Source organism: Ambystoma mexicanum, chromosome 6q (genome assembly GCF_040938575.1).
Source record: "Ambystoma mexicanum isolate Mex_15411 chromosome 6q, UKY_AmexF1_1, whole genome shotgun sequence".
Classification (NCBI taxonomy): Eukaryota; Metazoa; Chordata; class Amphibia; order Caudata; family Ambystomatidae; genus Ambystoma; species Ambystoma mexicanum.
In genome coordinates, this window is record NC_090937.1 from 234,547,609 (window position 1) to 234,570,963 (window position 23,355).

Genomic DNA, 23,355 nt, shown 5'->3' on the forward strand with positions numbered 1-23,355 from the left:
AGGCCCTTCTCTTGTTCTCTTGGGAGTGGGAGGGTTCTGGGTCTTCATAAACCTCTCCATTCTCTCCATGCAGAGATGGAGCCTTTCCATGGTTTCATGGGGTACCCCTGAGCGGTCTAGCGGGGGAAAATTAGTGTCATCTAGCTGAAAACGGCTCGACCTCTCCCATAACGTCGAGGAAAGTGTCACGTCGCCTTCCGAAAAGCCTTCCGGTGTGCTGGGGGTCCCCCCGACTGAAGGGGGTAGTCCCTGTCTTTCTTCGGGCTTTTTCGGCGTGTCTTTCAACCTCTGCGTAGCGCTCGACGTGTCTTTCGGCGTACGCTTCTGGGCGTCGGCTACAACGATCCTGGCCAAGCTCTCTGCGACTCGTTTGTCAGCGGAGGGCTGTGGTTTCGACGTTACAGGTGTCGATCGTTCTACGGCGGCGTGCGCTCTCTGCTGGTGCGCGCCGGCCGATGGTTTGGGGGCGGCGCCCTTATTTGCCGAAAGCCCAGTCGCTGGTCGCGGCTGCGGTTGCGAGAGGGGCTTCGAACCTGAATGGTCCTAGGAGGCCGCCGGTGGAACCTGCGTCTCCTTGGGCGCTGATGCTTTCTTCGTCTTCGACGAAGAAGAGCCATGGGTTGTGTGCTTATGTGTGGTATCGTGTGCGTCAGTGTCGCCAGGGTGTTCATCCCCATAAGCAGGGCATGAGCCGAGCCCGTCGGGGCCGGGGACAGACGACGAAGAGCGCAAGCGCTCTTTAGAGGGGTCTACGACTTCCGTAGCGGAGGTCGTGTTATCACGTTCCTCGTCACTGTCGGTGGTAGCAGCGGCGGGTGAAGAATCGGCCTTCGACATAGCGTAGGCCGCCCACCTCTTGACCCTACGGTCTTTTAGAGTCTTTGGCTTAAGAAGCCGACAAGTCGTGCAACCCTCCTCTTTGTGATCGAGGGGCAAGCAGCGGTTACACCGTGAATGCTTGTCCTTCCAAGTAAATTTGCCCTTGCAACGCGGGCAAAACCTAAAGGGTGTCCTCTCCATAGCCGAGGCAATAAATCGTGATAACGACCCCAAGGGAAAGGAAGGAGAAAAGGAAAGGCATTCTCAGAAAAGAACCAGAGATGTCCCACGACCCCACTCTCCCTACTGTATTTGGCCTGCGAGGCCAGGCCACGTGTTCGGCAACGCCGAAGGATCTCCTCCGCTCGTCCCCTCCGTCGAAGATCTTGCTCGGCGGAGACAGCTTCACAACTGCGTCGAGGGAGGGATCGATAGGTTATATATTAAATAGGAAAACTACCAAAGGTCGAGGAGATGAAATCTGCAATGTCTCTCGAGGAGCTCTGCGTAAAGGCAACCAGTAGCTGGGCGGAAAAAAAAGGGACCTCGATGCGTGAGGGATTGTGGGTACAACGCACGTCACTATAGGGATAGTATTTCAGACACGCCTTGTCGACGTCCCTTTTCGACTACGAAAAACAAAATGCAATACTCCGCAGTGACCACTGGATGTCGGACCTATGCACAGCATGTGATTCTAAGCAGATTAACAAACATCAGAAATATTATTATTATAACTAGATATTATATTATATATTTTGCACCAAGGCTAATATCATTCTTGAGCTGCCTTATGGACCCGCAAGTACATGCCAACTTTTCATCTCTCGGTCTGTGCTACCTCCCCAAACATTGCTGCGGTTACTGAATCTCTTCTGCAGTAGTGTCTGTAATTTTGCTCTGTTCCTGGACGTCTATGGACCAAAATAAAATACTTCCAGCTTCAATATGGTCAGAGGGGGGACAAAGAGATTGGGTTGAGCCTTATGGCGACACGGTGGCACTGATACAGAAGTGAAGTTTGGAATCAGTGTTAAACAGGGCATGTTGAATAGTACTCCAAGGTTGTGAGACTTGAGGGGGATGGTGACAAAAGGTCAGTAGGAAAGGATCAGGGAGGAAAGAAGGAGTGGATCATGATGTGCCTGGAGGTAGAACACTTTTCACTCAGAATTGAGCATTCTGTAATACAGTGAAATGAAATGTAGATGGCTAAAACACTTTGCTCATCCTTGTTTTCAAATATTTCCACATAATAAGAATGGAGTGATCTACAAGTAGGTGTTCCTCTTAGTCCTAAACTCCCTCAAGTGCAATAGTCTCACAGTTTGTCGACAAAGATTGGAACAAGCCAATAAATCCTTGGTCAACATTTTTATATAAGGCCAGGAAGGCACATCAGAGTTAGGTATGGGACACAGTCTTACCCTTAAGACATTTGACAGTTACGGTGCTACCCATACATGGCACTTTCCTACTGGTTGTTAATAGATACAAATGCCTTCTTGTGAATAAGAAAATGCAAATACTGCTTATTTACTGTTTTCCATAAAATAGTTCTTTGAATTTAGAAAGCAAGCAACTCTCGTATAAAAACAAGTACACCTTGGATTTCTCTTGGGAAACAAAGAACACGCTTTTAAATGTCCTGTCGCTTGGATTAGTTCATACCTTTGGATCTAGCCCAAGGCCAGCTCGGGTCAAGATGACAGCCAGGGCAATATTTCTCAAGGACGAAGACCATCTGTGCTTGATCTGTACCTGATCACTAATGACTGGAATATTCCGAATAAGAAAGCCAGCAAGTAACATCCCTAGAAACAACAGGTATAAAAAAAAAGAAATTTGCAACTGTTAGAAGCGTACGGTTTATAAAACTCACTTTTTTCCATGAACATCAGAAGTATAAACTAAACTGGTAAATCTACTAGGAGCAGTCTGATAGAAATATTGCTTGTTATTGTCAGGATTCACTGGAATGGTCACTTAACTCATGATCAATCCATCCAAATGAAAACGTTTATAATTCTGCACTGTAAGAGGTCAATAAAAAAGGAAATATACATTTAAATTAAAGTGCTTAGACATGGTAGGTTGGCAATATGAGATGTTCATAACATAGTTAAAACAACAATATTAGAAAACAAATTACAATCAAAAGCAGCAGTGCACAACACAAAAGGAATGGAATCGAATTAGCCATTGAAATATATTAGGTTTTAACAGAAACCCAGTAAACACAGAAATAGCTCAGATTGGAACATCAGTGTTCTAAGGTAACAGAAATAAATCTTTTAGATTTAAAGCAGAAGAGCATGTCAGTCCAGACCTGGCCTCTAGATAATTGCTCATAAGTCAATTTAATAATATTAACTAAAGATATTTGCCTTAATAACCATGGTAGTATTTTTAATAAGAGGATTAAACTGTTATTAGTTAGAGAAGACTATTTGAAGGAAAAGTTCCCTTTGTCAAGAGGCCGTGATGAGAACTGTGAGAAACCAAAGGGTGTCTCACCCGCTAGTCCTCGGGACTTGTCATCCAGGTGGCCAGGACATGGCCATCGCTTTTGGATCCAGTTCCTGGGGGTGGACCAGTGAGGGAGGATCACCTGGGTAAGGGGTCTTCCGGTAGTGGGGGTGAGGCAGCCGATGGTGAGACGCGGTAGTCCCCCCTTTTTTGTTCATCTAACCCATCCTATTTTTCAGGATTCTCTGAGGTCCCAACCACCCCCCCCTTTTTACACAAACACTAGGCCGAGGAAGAGGGTGACAGAGTAACAAGACTAGCTCTCATAAATCGTACTGGACATGTCCCATTTATCAGGTCGGGCAAAGTCAGGCTTTAAGTGCATACACCTGATACCAATTAGCTCTCCTCACACAGATAAAAGGCATGACCTAGAGACACACACTGAACAAGGCGGAACAAGAGTACAAGCAGAACTTCTGGGGCGAAGGTAAACCTACTGGAGCAGAGCTACATACCAAGGGACAAGAGCAGCTGTTCTAAAACCCCAAGAGTTCCCTACTGGAGGTCGGTGCCTCTGACAGGCCGCGAAAGACATGTGGAGAAGGCCAGATCCCACATCAGAAGGCTGCATTGTGTTTCAAGGACGCCAGCGACCCTACGGTTGAACGGCAGAGATGGAGATGCGGGGCCAAGCCTGTGGTACTAACCTTGACTCGTGAATGGGAAATCGTAAAACCAAGAAAGAAACGCACACAGCCGGTGAGTTGGCAAGTGACCCGAGAGACCGGCGTGTTAAAGAAAGTTTGAAGTGGCAACATTATATTGCAAGTGAAGGTTGCACGTGTGTGGATGAGACGCAAAGAAAGGCAGATTTGTGAATCAACTTTGAAATAAGGACAGCTGCGAAATCAGCAATAGTGAGTAACATAGAGGTCTGGCGAAAGGAAGTAGTCCACTCAAAAGTCTCTGTAAAAGGTGCATGGGTTGTAACGATAAAGCGAAGTAAGCAAAATTAACTCCTAGAGAAGGGAAAATTGAATGTTGAATCTTGAACTTTTAGTCTAAGTGGTCCTGCAGAAGGCTTCGAAATCCGAAAGCGGTCTGAGCCTGACTGAGGGAGCCCTATGTGAACCTTGTCGTGAAAGGTCTGAGTCCGACATAGGGGAACCCACATGATCTGTGTTTTGAAGCATTCTGAGCCCGACATGGGGGGCCTACAATACATTTTTGTTGAAACATTATTTGGAGGTCTGAAGAGAGATTTTAATGTGGAAGGCCAGGCGGGCCTCGATCCACGTTTTGGAACGGTTTATTGTTTTGGAAACCCAGAGCCAGTGTGTGTCATACTGGGTACAGGGACCACCTCACTCTGTGTGGTCTAACATGGTGAGGAAAGCTGGTTCCTTTATACACTATTTGTACAATAGATACGCCAGGTTTGGGTTTTGTTAGCATAGGCCATTTTGATATCACATACTCCACTAGATCTGTTTTGTTTATCGATTAAAGGTCGAGACTAATCCCATCTTTGTTATAGGGCAAAGTAGGAGTTTTTCCAATCCCAGAAACCTCAATAAAGGTTTTACAAATTGTACCTATTGTGTCAGTGTCATACTTGTAATACCATTACTCCCCTACAGAACACAAACAATAGGAATGTCAGAACCTACAAATGTGTGAACAAGGACATTCCCTTTTTAAAACTTTGACATGAAGAGGTCGCTCTCTGTGCAGATGGGGGCTGGTATATGCTCCCTGTTGGGGTTTCTAAATATACAATTATAGGCAACTCTTATGATACAGCAATACCTATCTAGAAAGATGGTATTAGAAGGACCCCCTTCAACTAATGAACCTGATCCCAGGGTGACATACTGGGCAGCCTGCTTGGGGTAGAGGAAAGCCCCATCTACCTTTATACTCCCTTGAGTTTAGACCATGCAGATTGCAAAGCATCAGCTAACTTTTGGGTATTGTTAGTTACTAAAGGGAGGGAGAAGGTATGTCTTTACAAGTGCATGTCTGGGTAATGTCCATTGGCTTGAGACGACTGGTTATCTAACAAGATATTTTATGTATGGGAAGATGCTGTTGGCTAAATTGTCCAAGTTATCAACTAAATGCAGATCCAAAGGGCACATACCGGTTGGTTACTTGGGAAGAGGAGCCAAGGAGACCATATATTTGCCTCATAACACTTTGAAGGAACCCAAAAGGTTTCAGTTACATAATTTTCAGATCGTGGACTCCTAATCCAACATATATGAGGGTATATTTGTTCCTATATCTGAATCACATGCTGTTGCACTGTGCCCATTGAAAAATCCCTGGAAGATGAAATTAGTACAAAGCCTAATTATTTTTCAATCGACAGACCTATATCCATTTAGAGGCTGTACCTTTGTTTTTTATTATACCACTAGAGAAGCCACATGGTCTTCAAACATTCAGCAGCAATTCTAATGTGAGGTAAGAGGAAAACATTATACCAGATTCAGTTTATTTGGTGGTGTGTGTGCTCCCTTACAATGCCAAGTGAAAAGGGAAACCAGGGGTAGGACAGATAAATCAGAGCCTGTTAAGGACTGAAGCCACCCCGGGCTGCTGGATGATTTTCAGGACAACAGCCCGAATTTCGGTGATCACACAACAGTCATCTATACACATTAGGCCAAGAGACTTACTTGGTGACTTTGAGATGAATGGAAATGGATAGGACTAACTAGAGAAACAAACGGCTCATTTCAAATCATTACTTTGTCACCTATGTGGAAATTTGGTTAATGAAACAGTTTTTCACTTGATTATAGAATGCAAAAGTTTAGATTCACTACGCTTGAAGTTTTTTAAAGCATATCATAATGCGACCATTATAAATGAAATAGCCTCCTTATGGCTGGTTTTTATCCAGGGAAATAATATAAACTTCATATATTTTATTGTTCAATTTTATATGTACTTAGTTGACATTTTTAAATGTCTTGAATAACTCTGGAATTCTTATCCACGTTTTATTTAAATGTGAACTGTGTAATTTTTGTGTATGAATTGTATGTCATGTGTTATACAAAGCCTTGTTGCTATATATGTATATCAAATAAATCAAATCAATCACTATATATAAAAAAGTACTTCTTATAGTTGGATTGTCCGAAATAAAAGGAAAGTCAATATATCTTTCCAAAAAAACGAATTCTTTACTAATTATTAGACACATTAAACTAAAATCTTATTACAAATTGCATACAAAATGTCATCACCTTATGTACAAAATAATCAAGACAACATTGACCCCCAACAGCATATTATATCAAAAACATTGCATTTTTTAATTACCCAAGTGTGAAACCTAAGGATTGAAACACCATTTTCCCATTGTTAATGCTATTAATTTTGTTGCATATTCCCTTTAGTCAATATCTATGTTAAAAAATAACCTTAGCACAAAGCACTAAGTTACATGTTTTAGTCACCCTCAAAACATATTTTGGACTTTCTTCAGGGGCCAATACAAGTTCAATTTTAAAATGTCATCAATCATATGGGGGCTCCTTATTATCTGTACAAGCATCTGTATGAATAAATGGAAATCAAAATACATTTCATTTGTGCAAATGTAGAACTCTCTTTATGTCCTCCTGTCTTAATTATGCAGAAATATTTCAATATCCTCTTGTTCATGGATCATTCAAAGACTTGTCAACATTTTCTATGTCATTATTGCTTTCTTCTTCTTCTGATGCTCTCGTAATGGTTTGACAATCCACCTCCTAGTGGAAAAATCCTTCTGCTCCTTAACGGTCGTACTTTCGATTTGAATATCGATTCCGTTTTGAGAAGATATTGGCATGTCAATCATCGGCATTCTGTACACTTTACCTTATTCTTTTCGCGCAGAGTCCTATACATGCACTATGGAGTTTGGTCATCCGGCACCCGATCACATTAAGGCTTCTGTGTGTTTTCTCAAAGCAGCATTGATCCCGGATTGAGGACAGTACTGCACTCACAGTCCTGTGGAGGAACGGAGATCAAGAATGCTGTATGGAATCAGTGTCTGGAAGTGACCAGGGAGCATGCACCACGTAGAGATGTTGCTAAAGCAGTTATACCTGAATAGGCACTAGCCCCGCAACTGCCATCCCAGCCTCTTCTCTGTCTGAGACCTACAGTTCTCGCTATCGTTTGCTGAATGGTAGCCATTGGAGTAGAAGTCTTTCTGCACTGGCTGCACTCTGCCACCTGTCTGTCACTATCCTGAAGACATCACTCACAGAGGGGATGCTAGTCGCTCCCTCTCAGAGGGGAATCCTAGGAAGAACAAATGACTTGTCTCTTTGGAAATGTTCTTTCTGATGAGTGTTCCTGCCACGGATTTCTCATCTATGATTTTTTTAAAAAACATTTTATTGAACATTTAAACAAACATTACAAACCAAACTTGCAGTGTATATAATAACGTTCCAATTATGCATCATTCAACCGTGTTCACTGCTTCCCTTTTCCCACCCCCCGTTCCGAGCCTACTTCCGCTAACGTTCTGTTCCTGCATCTTGTGATGGGGCTTCCCTTTCCGTGGGATCCAAAGGGTCTTCCATTCACCCAAATTATTCCGCTATTAGCAGTCTCCAGGCCATCAAGGTCTCAGTTTCCTCCTCCCTCCCAGTGTTGCTAGCTTCTTGCCAAACCACGTTTTCCGCCTCCGCCCATTTCTGCAGACCCTTCCACCATATCTCCAATCGTGGTTTGTGGCATGTCTTCCACCCCATAGCAATTCTCCGCTTCGCAAGCGCATATGCCAGATCTTTCAATTTGCTTACATGCCTAGGTTTTCGTGGCCTAGGGAACCCCTCTAGCAGGCAGGCCCACACAGTATCCACCACGATTTTAATACTCTTTGCTGTCAGTTTGTGTGGGACCTCATCCCAAAAGCACTCAATAAACGGGCATGACCAAAACATATGCACCATTCCCGCGTTCTCCTCATCACACTTCGGGCATGCCTGCCGTCCTGCATTTTTGAACTTGGCTATCCTTTGGGGTGTTAGAAATGCCCTATGCGTAATATACAATTGCATCTGTTTAAGTCTTGCATTTCTCGACACTTTCTTGTGGTACCCCTGAACTCGTTCCCACATCCCATCCTCCATCAGGATACCCACTTCTTCCCATTCCAGCCTCAGTTGCACCAACTCCTTTCCCACTTTGGACATCATCATCTCGTATATTCTAGATATCTCATGTCCCCTTCTGCTATATCATCTACTATGTCTTAGTAGCATCTGGTTCCTCCTCAAGCACCAATTCGGACCACGTTCTCTTGAGCTTCCACACCAGCCTATGGTACGTGATGTACTGACCAGTGTGCAACCCAGTTTCCGCCCCCAGCACCCGAAAATCTGTTATGGTCCCTTCCTGCCAAATATCCCCCAATGTCACTATCCCAACCGGCTCCCAGTGATTTCTAATTATCATCCTCAACTGCTCTTCTCCACCCGCCAGTGCAATCAGTGGTACCTGAGGGGAGCACGGGCATGGGTTCCCCATCAGTTGACAAGCCCTTCGCCACATCTTCCATCCTAGCACCAGCATCTTGGGCCGCCCATCCATTTCAGCCTGGGGCAACCACATTATCTCTTTCAGGTAAAATGGGACACAGTCCCGTCGGAACAACGTGGTTTTGGTGGTTGCTTCCTCTGACAGCCATTTGGCCACATATTGCAGCTGACTCGCCACATAGTAGACTTCATAATTAGGCAATTTTATACCCTCCTTCTCGTAAAGATTCTGTAGCTTCCAGAGGGCCACTCTGTTTCGTATACCATGCCACAGGAAGTCCCTACACATACTGGCCAGTCTACTAAAAAACTTCTTCGGTATCAAATATAGGATATTTCCAAAATAGTGCAGGAGTCTAGGCAAGACCACCAACTTCAACATTGCGCTACGTCCCATCATTGCTAAGGGCAGTTTTACCCAGAACCGCATGCAATTCTCAATTTCCATAATGGCTACTTCTGTATTGCGCTTGTGCTCTTCCTCCACTGCATGGTAAATATCTATTCCTAGATAGCGAAATGTACTAGCTGCCCACGGTACCTGTAGCACTGGTAGTTGTTCTAGAGGGATCCCCTTATACCTGCCTAGTGGGAACATGCTAGACTTCTAAGGGTTCACCACTATACCAGACAATCCCGCATATCTTCCCATCACCTCCAAAACATATTGGAGGTTCTCCTCTGGGTACCGCAAATACAATAGTATATCATCTGCATACAATGATATCAGGTGTCGTTCATCACCCACAGGGATGCCTATCATGTCATATTGTTGCCTTAAGTAGATTGCTAGGCGTTCCAGAGCTAATATGTAACGCATAGGAGACCATGGACAGCCTTGTCTGGTTCCCCTACGGAGTTTCCACCTTTCCGATACCACTGACCCCGTTTTCACCCTGGCCAGCGGTTCACTATATAACATTTTAGCCCACTGTAGATATCCCGGACCCATCCCGTAACCAGCCATGGTCGCCAACAACCACATCCATTTGACCGAATCAAAGGCCTTTATTGCGTCCAACGACACTATTGCCAGTTCATCATGACTTTCATTCCGATATTCAATGACTATGGAGCCTTCTAAGATTATTAGATATGTTTCTGTTAGGGACATAACCCGTCTGATCCGGGTGTATCAATTTGCCTATGACTTTCCTCAGTCTATTTGCCAAAACAGCAGTCAGGATTTTACTGTCTTGATTCAGCATCGACAGGGGCCTATAAGAACTGCAGCTGTGCCCTGGCTTGTTAGGTTTGGGAAGCGGTATTATGATCGCTTCTCTGAGTGACTCCGACAGTCTGCCTCGCTCATGCGCCTCATTCAACATGTCTAACAACGGGGGGAGCACCTCATCTTTAAATGCTTTATAAAACTCACCTGGAAGTCCATCAGCCCCCGGGGTGTTACTAGTAGGCAACTGTCTCACCACCTCTTCTAGCTCCTCCAAAGTAATCGGTACGTCCCTCTCCTCTCTTTCCTGCGCACTAATCTGCAGCAAACCTATGTCCTCCAGTGTTTCCTCTATCATCGCGCGATTATCCTCCCCGTCATCTCCACACAACAGCCCATAATAATTTGCAAACTCCTGATTCATTACCTCTTGGGTGTCCACCACCCTCCCGTCTTCCCTCTTTATCAATCTAATCGGGGATCTGGGAGTTTCACTCTTATATAGCCATGCCAAAATCCTTCCTGGTTTGTCCCCTCCCGCATGTTGCATCTCTATATACTTTTTGTAGTTAAGGTTACACAATCTTTCCCATGCCCTGCACACTTTTGCTGCAGTCTCAGTATTAGGTCACTGTCTTGGATGGTACTGTTTCCTTCTCTAAGTGCTCTCTCCAATTTTCCCTCAGCTTCCTGCAATTCCGCCAGAATCCCTCCCTGCAATCCTTTAGATTTCGCTATAGCCACTCCTCTCATCACCGCTGAATCCACACTACCCGCATTTGTCTCAAAATAGCTAACTATCTCTTCCCTCATGTCCTCCCTAAAAGAGGGATCTCTGAGCGCCTCTGCCCTGAGGCGCCACGTCAGGATTCTTGATCTCGGGGGACAGCATTGCCATCTAGGGATCAGGGGCGAGTGGTCTGAGAGGACCCTTGCTTTATATTCATTTTGTGTGATTCCTGTCAGTATCTCTGGAGTGGTGAAGAAATAGTCCAGCCTCGTGTGTAGTTGCTGCGGGGCAGAATAATGCGAGTACTGTCTCCCTTGAGGATGGTGCACCCTCCATACGTCTTCTAACCCAAAATCATTCAGCAGCGTCTGTAGCGCCTTGGCCGATGGGGCAGGCCTATCCGGTTTCCTGTCTGACCTGTCCACCCTAGGGTTTAATACATAATTAAAGTCCCCCCCCAGACACATGCTAAGATTATGACATAGCGTTTTAAAATATGCCGCAGTATTTTGGTTCAGGGCATACGTGTTTACCACACTTATTTCCCTATTTTCCACCAGTCCCCTCACCATTACCATCCTCCCGTCTGTTTCCACCAGCGTCTGCAACAGCTGAAACGGGACATGTGGCGCCACCCACCCAGATGATCACTAGCCTGGCATAAGCCGAATACGGCGAACCCACTACCATTCCCCTCCATTTCCTCTTGATCATTTCCATCTTATCTTGCGTCAGATGCGTCTCTTGCAACAAGGTAATATCTATTTTCTGTCTCCGTAAGTATAGCATAACCTTATTCCACTTCAGATAACTATTAAGCCCCCTGATGTTCCAAGTTATTACTTTAAGATCTCCCATGATATGACAGAGTCCCTCTTCCCCTCCCACCCATGCAGTCCAACTCCTGTTGCTTAACTCTTCAATGTAGGCTCATACCCCAACTTAAACTCCCCTCAACTATATACACAAGAAACCCTCCCGCCTCCCTCCCTGCCTCCTCCCTGCCCTCCCCCAACAACACCCTCCCCAACTGTTGCCCAGCTCCATCCCTGGATCTCAGGCCCCCCGCATCTAGCCCTTTCTGGCAAAAGCCTATACTCGCGGCTCAGCACGGTGAAGTCGCCCTAATGGCCGCTTAACTACTAATTCTCAGGGGTAGGTTGTTTCCATCCCTTCGCTCCCATTTCCCAATTTACTGCGCTTTATGCTAATGCTTCCCAGCTCACTCATACATTTTATTCACTATATTCCAGTCCATCAAGATCATAAAGTCTGCGGGCTACAGTATACAGATAAAATGTCCTCGTGTGTCCTAACAGGACCCCCTTCCCACTTATCCCCTCCATGTTCATGATACAGACTCCTCACTTGTCGTGCATCTGACGGTCCTGCTCCGCCTCCTGCTCCGGACAGCCCTGCAAATCCATCCATGACGCCGCTTCCTCTGGGGTATCAAAGAAAAGCGCTCTGCTTTTGTGCAAAACCTTAAGCTTCGCAGGGTACAAAAGCATATACTTGATACCAGCTGTGCGCAGCCTCCTCTTGACAGCTACATAGCTATACGGATTTCTCATCTATGATATCCCTATCCAAGCGCAGCTGTTCTTCGCAAACATTTCTTCCTGGCGTGGGGCTCTGCAGGATCAGGGTTGAAAGCCTGAGGTAGAAATGTTTGAGGGAGAAAAGACCGAAGATAATCTTTTCCAAATTAACCTTCGGTCTTTTTTCCCCAGAACATTTCCAACTTGGCCCCCGACCCTCCCCCTCCCCTACCCACACCCCCTACTTACCTTGCTGCTGACTCGCTATGTCCCTGCAATGCATGTTCCCTTTCACTTCTGTGATCGTGAAACGGGGCCGCAGGGTCCTTTCCTTTTTTTTTTCCGGGACCGGCTGCTGGGGGAACCACCGCTCACAATATAGTGAGCAAGGGTGTGGGGTCACGCCCGCAGCCGCCAGTACCGAATGCGCGATTTGGTCGAACATTTCTACCAAATCACGCATTCAGGCTTTTCAACTCAGTCATTTTTGACAATTCCGGGCTCTGCATTGGTTATGTCCGGATAGGACGTCAGGCCAATATATCTTTAATTTGATGTGTTATTTATAATGAGCTTAAAAACCAGGGGTTTCTAAGCGGGAACCTGCGGTTGGAACCTGGGTTGATCCGTGTCGTCTTGCTTCCAAGGCAAGCACGTTGCCCCTGAGCTATCCTTCCGGCCTCCTGCCTTTATGACCTCAGTTCCACCCTTTTTCCCTAGCACTCTGAAGCTAAGGGACCGTAGAACCGATAGTGTACTAGCTTCCTGCAAGAGGGGCAAGTACGGAGGATGATGAGGAATCCGTGGGAGGAACATCCATCAGAAAGAACATTACCAAGAGGTAAGTCATTTCTTCTTCTAATTATTTCCTCCCACCGATTCCTAATCTATGATAGACTCCCAAAGCAGGACGTTATCCTGGAGGAGCACCACCTAAACCGAAGACTGCCCCACCAAACCAGGCTTCCCGACCTGGAAGATTATCCAAGCAATAATGTTAGCAAACATGTGCAAAGATGGCCAGGTTGCCGTGTGGCAAATGTGCAGTAACGGGAACCCCCTCTGCAGGGCAGAGGTGGCAGCCACTCCCCTGGTAGAATGAGCTCTGAGACCCACTGGCACATTATTCCGAGCCAGATTGTAGCATTCTCAGATGGAGTGAATGATTCACCTGGAAAGGTTCTGCTTGGTGACAGCCCTGCCAGCAGGGGCACTAAGCTAACCAATAAAAAAGCTGGTGATCTTTCCTAATCTCTCTAGTACGAGAGACGTAGAACTTCAGGGAGGAAAAGATACAGGGCCTCATCACGAGTCGGGTGGTAGCCCTAAAATGTGGCGGTAAGGGTATTACTGCCACATTTAAAGGCTGGCCCCATCACAAGTTGGGCACTAAATGGGCTGTTTTACCTCAAGCTTTTTTCTGGAGGTGAAAATCCCATTTAGCGCCCTGTTTCCGGCACTATTATACTATTATTGCCGGCTGTATTAGCGTGCGGTATTCAATGGGGATTTCCCATTATCGCCCAACCCGTGATCCAGCGTTAATAAAGTGATGAGGCTGTAAGGAACTCATGGTGGCAACAGTAAAGACAGACACAAGTGATCACAGTCAACAGTGTTTATTAAACTTTATGCAGGTTGGAAAAATGCCTAATCTAAACCAAAATCTAAGATGGGAGCAAACGTTGACCATCAAATCAAAATAAGGCAGTCCTTGTGGCGTCTTGTCAAAATAAATGGCCTATACTAAAAGAAATGTCAGGATGTGATTTCCAGGGGGTCTCCCATGCCCATATTTTGAGCACGGGATAAGGTGGCATTTCTGAGCACAGCGCACGCTCGAGCTTTCCCCAGCACAAGCCAACCGTTCTGTTCCAGTTTATCAGGCGCCTTGATGGGCAAGTCTCTTTCTCCTAGAAAGTCTCTAGCCTTTGTGGAACAAAAATAACAAACAAAATAAGTTTGGTTCCAAATGTATGCTGGGTGATGCTTTCACCCCTGGGTCCCCCTCTTCTGGCTGCTGACCCCTTTTGAATTTCAGCCTCCCTCCGCCGGGTTCACTATGGCTCTCGATTAGGGCGATAATGGTTCACCCCTGGGTTCCCCTCTACTGGGCGAAGACCCTTCTCGTGCTGTTGGGTGATTGCTTTTCACCCCCTTGGTTCCACGTCTTCCAGGCTTGGATTCCAAAACAGTTCCCATCGATATCAGGGCCTTCGGTGGTTAAGTGTCCTAGTTCCGAGGGCCTGATAGGTTTACAAAACAACAAACAAAAGTTCCTTTCGGATTGCACTCGATGTGATTGTTCTTCACCTCCGGGTTCAACTCTTCCGTGCGCAAACCTCTCTCGAATCTCAGCCTCCCTCCGCCGGGTTCACTATGGCTTTCTCTTCACTTTAGCGGGATTCACTCCCCTTTGCTTCTTTATGTCTTTTCAAACACTTCATAGTTGACATCCCTCTGCCGGGTTTACTCTTGTCGACACACTGTTTTTTTGGTCTTTAGACTTCGCCCCTCTTTTCTGGCATCCCTCCGCCGGGTTTACTCTTGCCTCTTCACAATTCCTTTTGCTTTCAATGTTTGCGGGATTCACTGCCCTTGGTTTCCTACAGTTCTTAGGTCAAAGGCTTTCGACTGTACAGTGATTCTGGTAGACCTCCTGCATGACCACTTTGACCTGTCTTGGCGGCTCTCCTATGGCCTTCTGGTATCAGTAGTTTCACTCGATACGGGATCGACCAGAGTTTCTCGAGTCAGAACCCACTTGGTGCCGGTCCCCTCTGCAGCTGGTCCCCCATAACAATTTATTTTTTGTTCTTCTTTCCCCATGCCACTTTGCGAATGTTTCATTCAAACAGCTCGGCTTCTTATCGGTTCACTCCTCGACTCAACGGCTGTGATAAAATGCTTGGCTTTTTTTGCCTCTGTAGTCAAGGCCGGTACCACGGTAGCAGGAGTCTACCTCGGTCCTGCTCATCACCGTAGGCTCGCTGTAGGCACCAATGACATATGCTGCAACACACTGGAGTTATTGCCCGCAGGCTTACGTTTTCCTCCAAGGAGGTTTCGCGGGTTGGGGTCGAAAAGGGCAAGGTCGCTTCTCTCCTAGTCACCCTCTCGATTCTCGCTGCCTTTCTCCTTCTCTTGAACTGCTGGCATAAACTAACTGCCTCAAGTGGTCTGCCTTGCCCATCTTGTTCTCTCTTGCTCCACCTTTTACCCCTGTGGGGAAAGGAAAGGGCCGTCAGGTGTGTGTGATTTTGGTCAATTGCCTGACCATTAGGTTGGGAACGGTCAGGTGAACACTTCTAGAATTAGTGTTGTCTTTCGTGTTGTGAGAAGGTGTTTGTGTCGGAAAGGGGGGGAGTTAGAGTGTTTGAATATCCTACGGGGTATAGAGAGGAAGAGGTGTTATATGGGATTATAGTTCTCTTGCTAGGGGTTTGGGTAGGTTCGGAAGGGTGAGATTTGTAGGGTGTGTGGAACAAACCGGAATGGCCAGGATTACTGTCGGAAAATAAACAGGGGGGTTTGTGTTTTGTCTGAGCAGGTTGGGAATGCAGGTAATGATAATCAGAGGGATGGGATTGGTAGGGTTTTATCAAGGTAGATTGGGTGTTTTGGAAAGAATAATCAAGAGGTGTGAAGAACAATGACTGGGAGTATTCAGGTAGGAAACAGGGCTTCTGGGGAATGTGGTTTCTAAGTGCAAAAGTGTGTCTAATGGATTCAGCCGATGCGGAGGGGATGGTGGATTTAAGAAAAGGAGATTAATTGTCTGTTCATAGTCCACAAAAGCCTCAAGGACCTCGTCTTCCTCGTCCCTTTCTCGGGTATAGTGTCTCACCTGGGGCCTTCCCCTGAGCATAACCCTGGGCTGACCTACACAGGTGATCCTCCCTCGTTCGTCCAGCCCCAGGGTTCGGATCTGAGAGCGCCAGCCCTTCCCTGGCCACCTGAATAAGGGATTTCTGAGGTCTACTTGGGAGAATACCCTCAGGATTCTCACAAGGCCCACAGGGAGATGGATCTTCTGAGAGAGATGGAAATGCGAAACCACCTTTGTCAGAAATCCGAAATCCGAAACCACCTTGTCTTTGAAAGGAGGGCCTCACTCTCAATGTCACCTTTTTTGGAAAAAAACAAATAGGGAGGCAAAACAGACAATGCCTGGAGGTCACTCGCCGTCTCGCAGAATTGATAGCAACCAGGAAAATCACCTTAAATTTGAGCAATATACTAGAACAGGAATGAAGATGCTCAATGGGGGCACCCATAAGAAATGTTAAAACTAAATTCAAATCCCACGCCGAACCACAAACTGGCAGGGAGGAAACTGGTTACACAACTCCTACAAGAACTGCATAACCGTGGGGATTAGGAAAAGGGAGCCCTGCTCTGGGGATCTTTTGAACACTGAAATTAGCAGTGAAGTACCTCTTCACAATGTAACAATTAGCAGAAAATCCAACACAGGGGACAAATGACAGGATAAAGGATCCAGGTCCCACTCTGGCACCAAGTCAAAATGTACACCACTGCAGGCATGAATGGAATTCGTAGCGGGACTCTGAGCTGAAAGAAGCACATCAAGGACTTTGTCTGACAAGTTTCACTCCTTGTATCTCAGCCTCTCAGTAGCCAAGCATGAAGGGTCAGGCTGCTGAGGTTTGGATGGTGGAACCGCTCCTCTGATTGGGAAAGCAAGTCCACTCTCCTCGCAAGGCACCATGGAGGGCAGATGGACATGTCCAGCAACTCCAGATACCCAGTTCTCCCGGCCCAGTCTAGGGCGATCTGAATTATCGTGGTTACAAACAGGCGTTCAGGAACAAGCGAAATGACAGGGATCAGTATGAACGCATAAAGGAGGCTGAAAGTCCACAGGAAGCGAATAGGTCCATTTGAGGAGTTCCCCAGAAGGAGGAGATCTACTCCAGAACTTCCAGACAGAGCTCCCACCAGTGGGAGGCCGACGTCTGTCTGCTGAAGGCATCCGCTATGACATTCTCTCATCCAGCCAGATGAGATGGGTCTGAGTGACACTGTTCTCCAGAGCCCAGAACCACAGTATCATTGATTCTCTGCATGGACTCCAGACCACCTTGTCTGTTGAGGTAGTGCTTGTCACTGTGTAGCCTGTCAGAATCAGCATAGAGTAGCATTTCACAGAGGGGAGGAAAATTACCATGGCCAGAGTGATCGCTCTCAAATCCAGCAATTTGAAGTGTTCCTGAGACTCTGCGGGAGACAGCAGTCCGGTCACTGTCAGGTCTGAGAGGTGAGCACCCCAGCCAGAAAGAGAGGCATCCGTGACCATCATCACCTGGAGCCAAGGATGACGAAACAAAAAGCCTCTCAGCACAGTGCACCACGTGTGATCCTGGGCCACCTGGCTCGAGACCCATCGAATGTCTGACATGTGGCATTGGAACTGTTAACATTCACAGCAGAGAAGCTACTGAAGCGCTCATGCACAGCATTGCCTCTGCCAACACTAAAATGTAGGAGGTTATGAGGCACAGAAGGCGCAGGAAAGCCAAGGCACAGACTTTTTCCTGTGATTTGAAGATGCTGATCACCCAAAAGATGTTGGCCACACGATCCTTGGGCGGGAAAGCCCTGTCCAGGCGAGTATCCAAGACTGCCCAATAAATTGGAGAGACAGGGACGGCAGAATCGGAGACTTTCTGAAGTTCAGCAAAAAGCCCACACTGTGCAAAAGAGTGCATGTGCAGAGCAGATGCTCTGACACTTGCTCTGGTGAGTGAGGTAGTCGTCCAGGTGGAGAAAAACATGGATTCCTTCTCCCCTGAGGTGGGCCGCTACCTCTGCCAGCAGTTTGGTGAAAACACTGGGTGCTGACGAAAGGCCGAACAGCAGAACCTTGAACTGGTAATGCTGTTGGCCCACTACAAACCTCAGTTACTTCCATGTGCCGATTCTTCTAAAGCACAGGAAGTAGGAGTCCTGAAGATCAAGGGAAACCAACCAGTCCTGCAGATTGAGGGCTTGCAGAATCTGGGCTAGAGTAAGCATCTTGAATGTGTCCTTGCATAATAACAAGCCCAGCAGCTGCAGGTTCAGAATGAGGCGCAAGTCTCTGCCCTTCTTCGGCACCAGAAAATAGGTAGAGTACCAACCCCTACCTCTTTCAGAGCGCGGAACCAGTTCGATCACGCTCTTAGTCAGAAGATGATTACCTTCTCCAGAAGAATGGGGTCTGGAGACAAGGGGATAGCTGGAGAAACAGGAGGCAATAACCCTGTCGGATGACCTGCAAAGCACAAGCATCAGACGTGGTCTCTGACCATTCTGTGCTGAACAAGGTGAGCCTCCCCCCACCAGTGACAAATGAAGAAGCCAGTTCCTGAGGTTTGGTGCCCTGTGGAGCGAAGAGAACAGCGGCCACTGCAACATCTTCCCGCTGGGTGCTCCTTCCTTTACCTCTCGGGAAGCGCCTGCCTTGGTCCCTTCCTGGAGCAGGTTGTCCCCGGCCCCTCTGGACAAAGGCGGGAATGGGGCAAAAACCCCTGCCTCTTGAAGAGGACAGTGTTGAAGGCTCCTGGATTGCAAGCCCGGAGGACTTAGCAGTCGCCTTAGATAACTGGACCTTCTGTAGTGCGTCATCAGCCTTAGCTCCAAAAGATTCTGCCCGTCAAAAGGCATGTCTAGCAGTCTTGTCTGAACGTTGGCCACAAACCCCGACGTTCGTAGCCAAGAATGCCACCTGACCACTGTTGAGTGGCCATAGACCTGCCCACGCAGTCTGCCGTTTCAAGATCAGATTGCAACATCTGCCGTGCAGCCTCCTTGCCGTCTGAAACCAAGGACAGAAAAACATCTCTCATCTCTCCCTCTCCATCTCTCCCTCTTGGACGTACTCCGCTGCATTGCTTCTGACGACCAGAGAATCTCGCCATGGCGTTTGCGGGCCACAGTGCTAGAATGACTGATGCAAACACCTTCTCTCCCCATGCGTCAAACCTCTTACTCTCTCTGTCAGGTGGAAGGGACGGAAAGGTAGAGGTCTAAGGGAAAGGAAAGCTGGGTCGGACCGAGCGGGGCAGTGCTTCTTCGTCAGGTCCCTTGTCCACTGCCTAAACAGAAGCAGGTTTTTTCTACACTTCGAATACTGGGGCCTCCACTGCCACATTAAAGGGCAGGAGAATTTCCTTTTTTGGGGCATCATCCAGAATGTTAAAGAGCTCATATTGAACTCTGGACTTGGACGGAGCAGAGAGCCCCACAGTATTGGCCACCTGGGCCATTAGGCACTGGAAGGCTGCCTGAGGCTTACCTGGGGTGGGAGCTGGTAAGATGTCCAACTCAGTGGAATTGTCTAGGCGGCTGGCCCCTTGCAGGTCTGCCAGGTCCATGCCCTCAGCCCTGTACAATTCTGACGGGAATTCCCTCTCCTCCCTAGAACCAATTGGTTCAAGCCCAAAGGGGATCTGATCACCTTCCTCATTGTAGATGTCATAATTCTTCAACATAAAGACTTCCCAGGAGCTCACATTGTCAAGTTGTCGTTGGCGGCACCTCAAACGTGCCGCCCAAAGTTGGAGGACACAGTCTTCCGGGAGGAGCTCCGGCAAGATATCCTAAAGGTTTTTCAAATCAATGCACGCTCAGTCCCTGACACCAGAGTGTTGTGGGAGACCTATAAGGTCTATATTCTGGGCTGTTCCATGGCCAAGGAGGGCGGAGTCCCGAGAATGTATACACAAATCCATCTCCTCTTTGGAACAGGACATTAAAAGTCTGGAAGTGTAACAAGGTCTTTCGGATACCCCCGGGGTTCGGGCGTCACTGAGGGGGATGAAGGAGGATAGCGACGGCTTTGTATGGGGAGGGAGACCGCCCGAGTCAGACGTTAGCCTGGGCCATTAAGCTGAACGACATCTAGACCCCATAGTTGAGATTGAGGACGCAAACAGAGACCCCGTCAGGGACAATGAACAGATCAACACGATTTTTTGTGAATTTTATGACTAACTGTACTCCACCCAGACATCCGCAGGTCATGACTCGATAACACGCTACTTGGACAGGGTCGCCCTGCGGAGGCTAGACCCAGCCATTGGGGCAATGTTGAACGATCCACTCTCTGAAGAAGAATTCCGCAAAGCGATCCTCTCACTATCCAATGGTAAGGCGCCGGGTACCGACGGCATAACGGCCGAACTTTATAAGGCCTTTCCCGATCTATTGATGCCCCCATCTTTGTGAAATGTACGAGGCGGCTAGAACCTCCGGAGTCCTTCCGGAATCCACCTCTCCTTAATTAACACGGACAACAAGATCCTAGCTAAGATCCTAACAGACAGGCTTCTCCCTTATATGGCCAGCCTGGTCCTACCCGACCAGGCAGTCTTTATCCCAGGCCGCTCTACCCAAAATAACTTATGCAGACTGTTCATGTTAATGCACAACGTGAACCCAGAAACCCTGATCGTGGTCGCCGCTTTAGATGCTGAGAAGGCGTTCGACTTAGTCGAATGGCCGTTTCATGTTCGAGGTCCTTCGGTGGACGGGTCTGGGTACCTCCTTTCTCAGATGGATACTCCTCTGATATAAAGTCCCTAAGACAATGATATATAATAGCGGCAGGCAATCGGATGCTGTGTTCCCATCACGGGACACCCGACAAGGTTGCCCCTTCTCTCCTATATTGTTTGCCCTGGCAGTGGAACCGCTGGCGTGTGCACTGCGTGATTACCACGGCCACAGAGGCGTGAAGATACACTCCCACAATTCAATAATTTCACTATACGCAGATGACATGTTGCTGTACGTCAAACAACCAAAGCAGAACATGCAACCCATGATGGAGGAGGTCTCTGATCTCGGAGAACTCTCGGGCCTGAAGATTAACTGGACTAAATCAGAGGTCCTGCCCCTGACACCATGTGTCGACTGCTGCGATATCGGTGAAGCCTTTGGGTGGTGCCACAGGGACTTCAATATCTAGGTATTGGGGTGTCCACCTCCCCCCATTCACTATACAAAGACACAAGTATGTGACCACATTGGAGAGGCTAGAGCATAGGGTAGACACATAAATTCACCTACCGATATACCCAAGCAGCCAGGATGTCGCGTTCCAAGATGGTGATCCTACCAAAATTCTTATATTTTTTTTTAATGTCCCTATTTGGCATCCAGCGGGCTTCTGGGCGTGTCTCCGGAGTATGGTGATCTATGGCGGGCGGGCAGACCAGGATATCCTTTGACATTTTGACTCGGCCTTATGAGCACAGTGGATTGGACTTCCTGGGCCTGTATGTTTACTTTCTAGCTGCACAAATCCAGTATTCCGTATGGTGGTGGTCCCCGCTGCCCGAACTCCCACATGCTCACCTCGAAAAGGAGATCTCACACCCCAGGGATGCAAGAGGGCTACTGTGGGGCACCCCGGAGAAGCGAGTGAGCATCAAGGTTCAGCCCCTTCACAAAACATGTAAAGCATGGGATTGATTACGGCAATGGGAGAGATCAGTGCTGTGGTATTTCCCACACTTTGCCATATTCCGGGTGAGTGGCATCCCACTCACCCATGGACGAGTATTCCAGCAACACTTTGCGAGATTGGGAGTACACACTTTGGGGGACTTAATCGCGAACAGTGAATTCATCACCTGGGAGGCACTCAGAGTTAGAGGGCAGTGGACAGCAATCACATTGTTTTTATACATTTGGCTCTGTGAAGTGCTCTGCTCTAAATGGCCCAATTTCCCAAAGGTACTTGGGTCTTCACTACTGCTACAGTATGTCACCTCTCCTGCATCTACAAGTAAGCTGGTATCCTCCTTATACAGAATCATCCTATCACAACGTTACACCCACACTGGGAACCATGTGAGGAGGTGGGAGGTATCTCTGGGGAAGACACTGACCACTGAACAGTGGAAACTAATCTGTACACAAACCTGCTCTGTGTCAATGAATAACCGGTTTCGTTTGATACATTTTAAATTCCTACACAAGGCGTATTATTCTCCAGCCCGCCTAAATAGCTTCTACATCGATAGGACCTCCAACTGTCAAAGATGTAGCGCGCCAGGGGCGGATTTCTTTCACATGGTGTGGTGCTGCCCCCGCATACAGTCGTTCTGGAATGGCAATGGTAAGGCGTCCTCCCAGATGCTGAACACTCAGCTATCCCACACCCCTAAAATATGGTTGTTGGGCTTGGTGGAGACAGGGTCCCGTGCTGAGAAAAGACTGGTGGGAATAGCTTTGGTGGTGGGCAGAGCGCTTATCGCCAGGACGTTGGGAGGTGCGGGGTGCCAAGACTCCCTGAGTGGCTCAATTATATGTCTATGTGTGAAAGGATGGAAACCCAATTTGCAATGCCTCTCCTGGCACACAGTAGACCTTTGGCTATATGGGCCCCCTTCAGGGCACTCATGCTCGCAAGATCAGATGATTCCCTCTGCCCTTCCCCCCTCTCGAGCGTACCCCAAACTTATCGCCTTAATACGCAACAAAGGTAACAGAAAGGGGCCTTGACCACTCCAGCACATGACCCACCTAGATAAACCCTAATGTGATGTAATCGGATGTGCTAGTTATATTGAATGGGGCACCAACACCTGAATGCCCGTATTAAATGACACTTTTCCGACTCAAACGGACTCTAAAGGCGGCCTCCGCCATGGAGAATGGCTTTGTACCTTTTATCTTCTTTCTGATGTCTTCAATTGCTGCTCATTTTGATACTATTGTTCAACCTGTCTGTGCATGAGTAGGGTTGGGGTGCGATGTGAAGACCAGTTTTTTAAAAATTTGTTTCTGTTTGAAAACACCAATAAAAACAGTTTAAAAAACATGCCAAGTCAAGACAGCTTTGGTGTACTTGGCCATAAAATACGGAATAGATTTTGAGAGCACTGGAGCGTCTTACAATTGTATAAAAGGAACAAGTTACTTACCTGTAACTGTTGTTCTCCAGCATGGGTCTGGCATGGATTCACATGCTCATGAAAATTCTCCGTCGTCAGTCTGGGAATCCTCAGTAAAGAATAAATCAGTATCAGTTTCGTTTCTGATCTGTCTTTC

At 47.3% G+C, this 23,355-nt stretch overlaps 1 protein-coding gene across 6 annotated transcripts in view; it reads right to left on the reverse strand.

The window, feature by feature from the left end:
• The window catches only part of LOC138515929 (sodium/hydrogen exchanger 9B2-like), a 1,072,421-nt gene that overhangs the window by 582,965 nt on the left and 466,101 nt on the right, over nt 1-23,355 (reverse strand). For all 6 annotated transcript variants that reach the window (XM_069630694.1, XM_069630697.1, XM_069630696.1 and 3 more), the window contains one exon: nt 2,491-2,633. In XM_069630694.1, the coding sequence (XP_069486795.1) occupies nt 2,491-2,633 (143 nt within the window). The remainder of the gene's footprint in view (nt 1-2,490; nt 2,634-23,355) is intronic.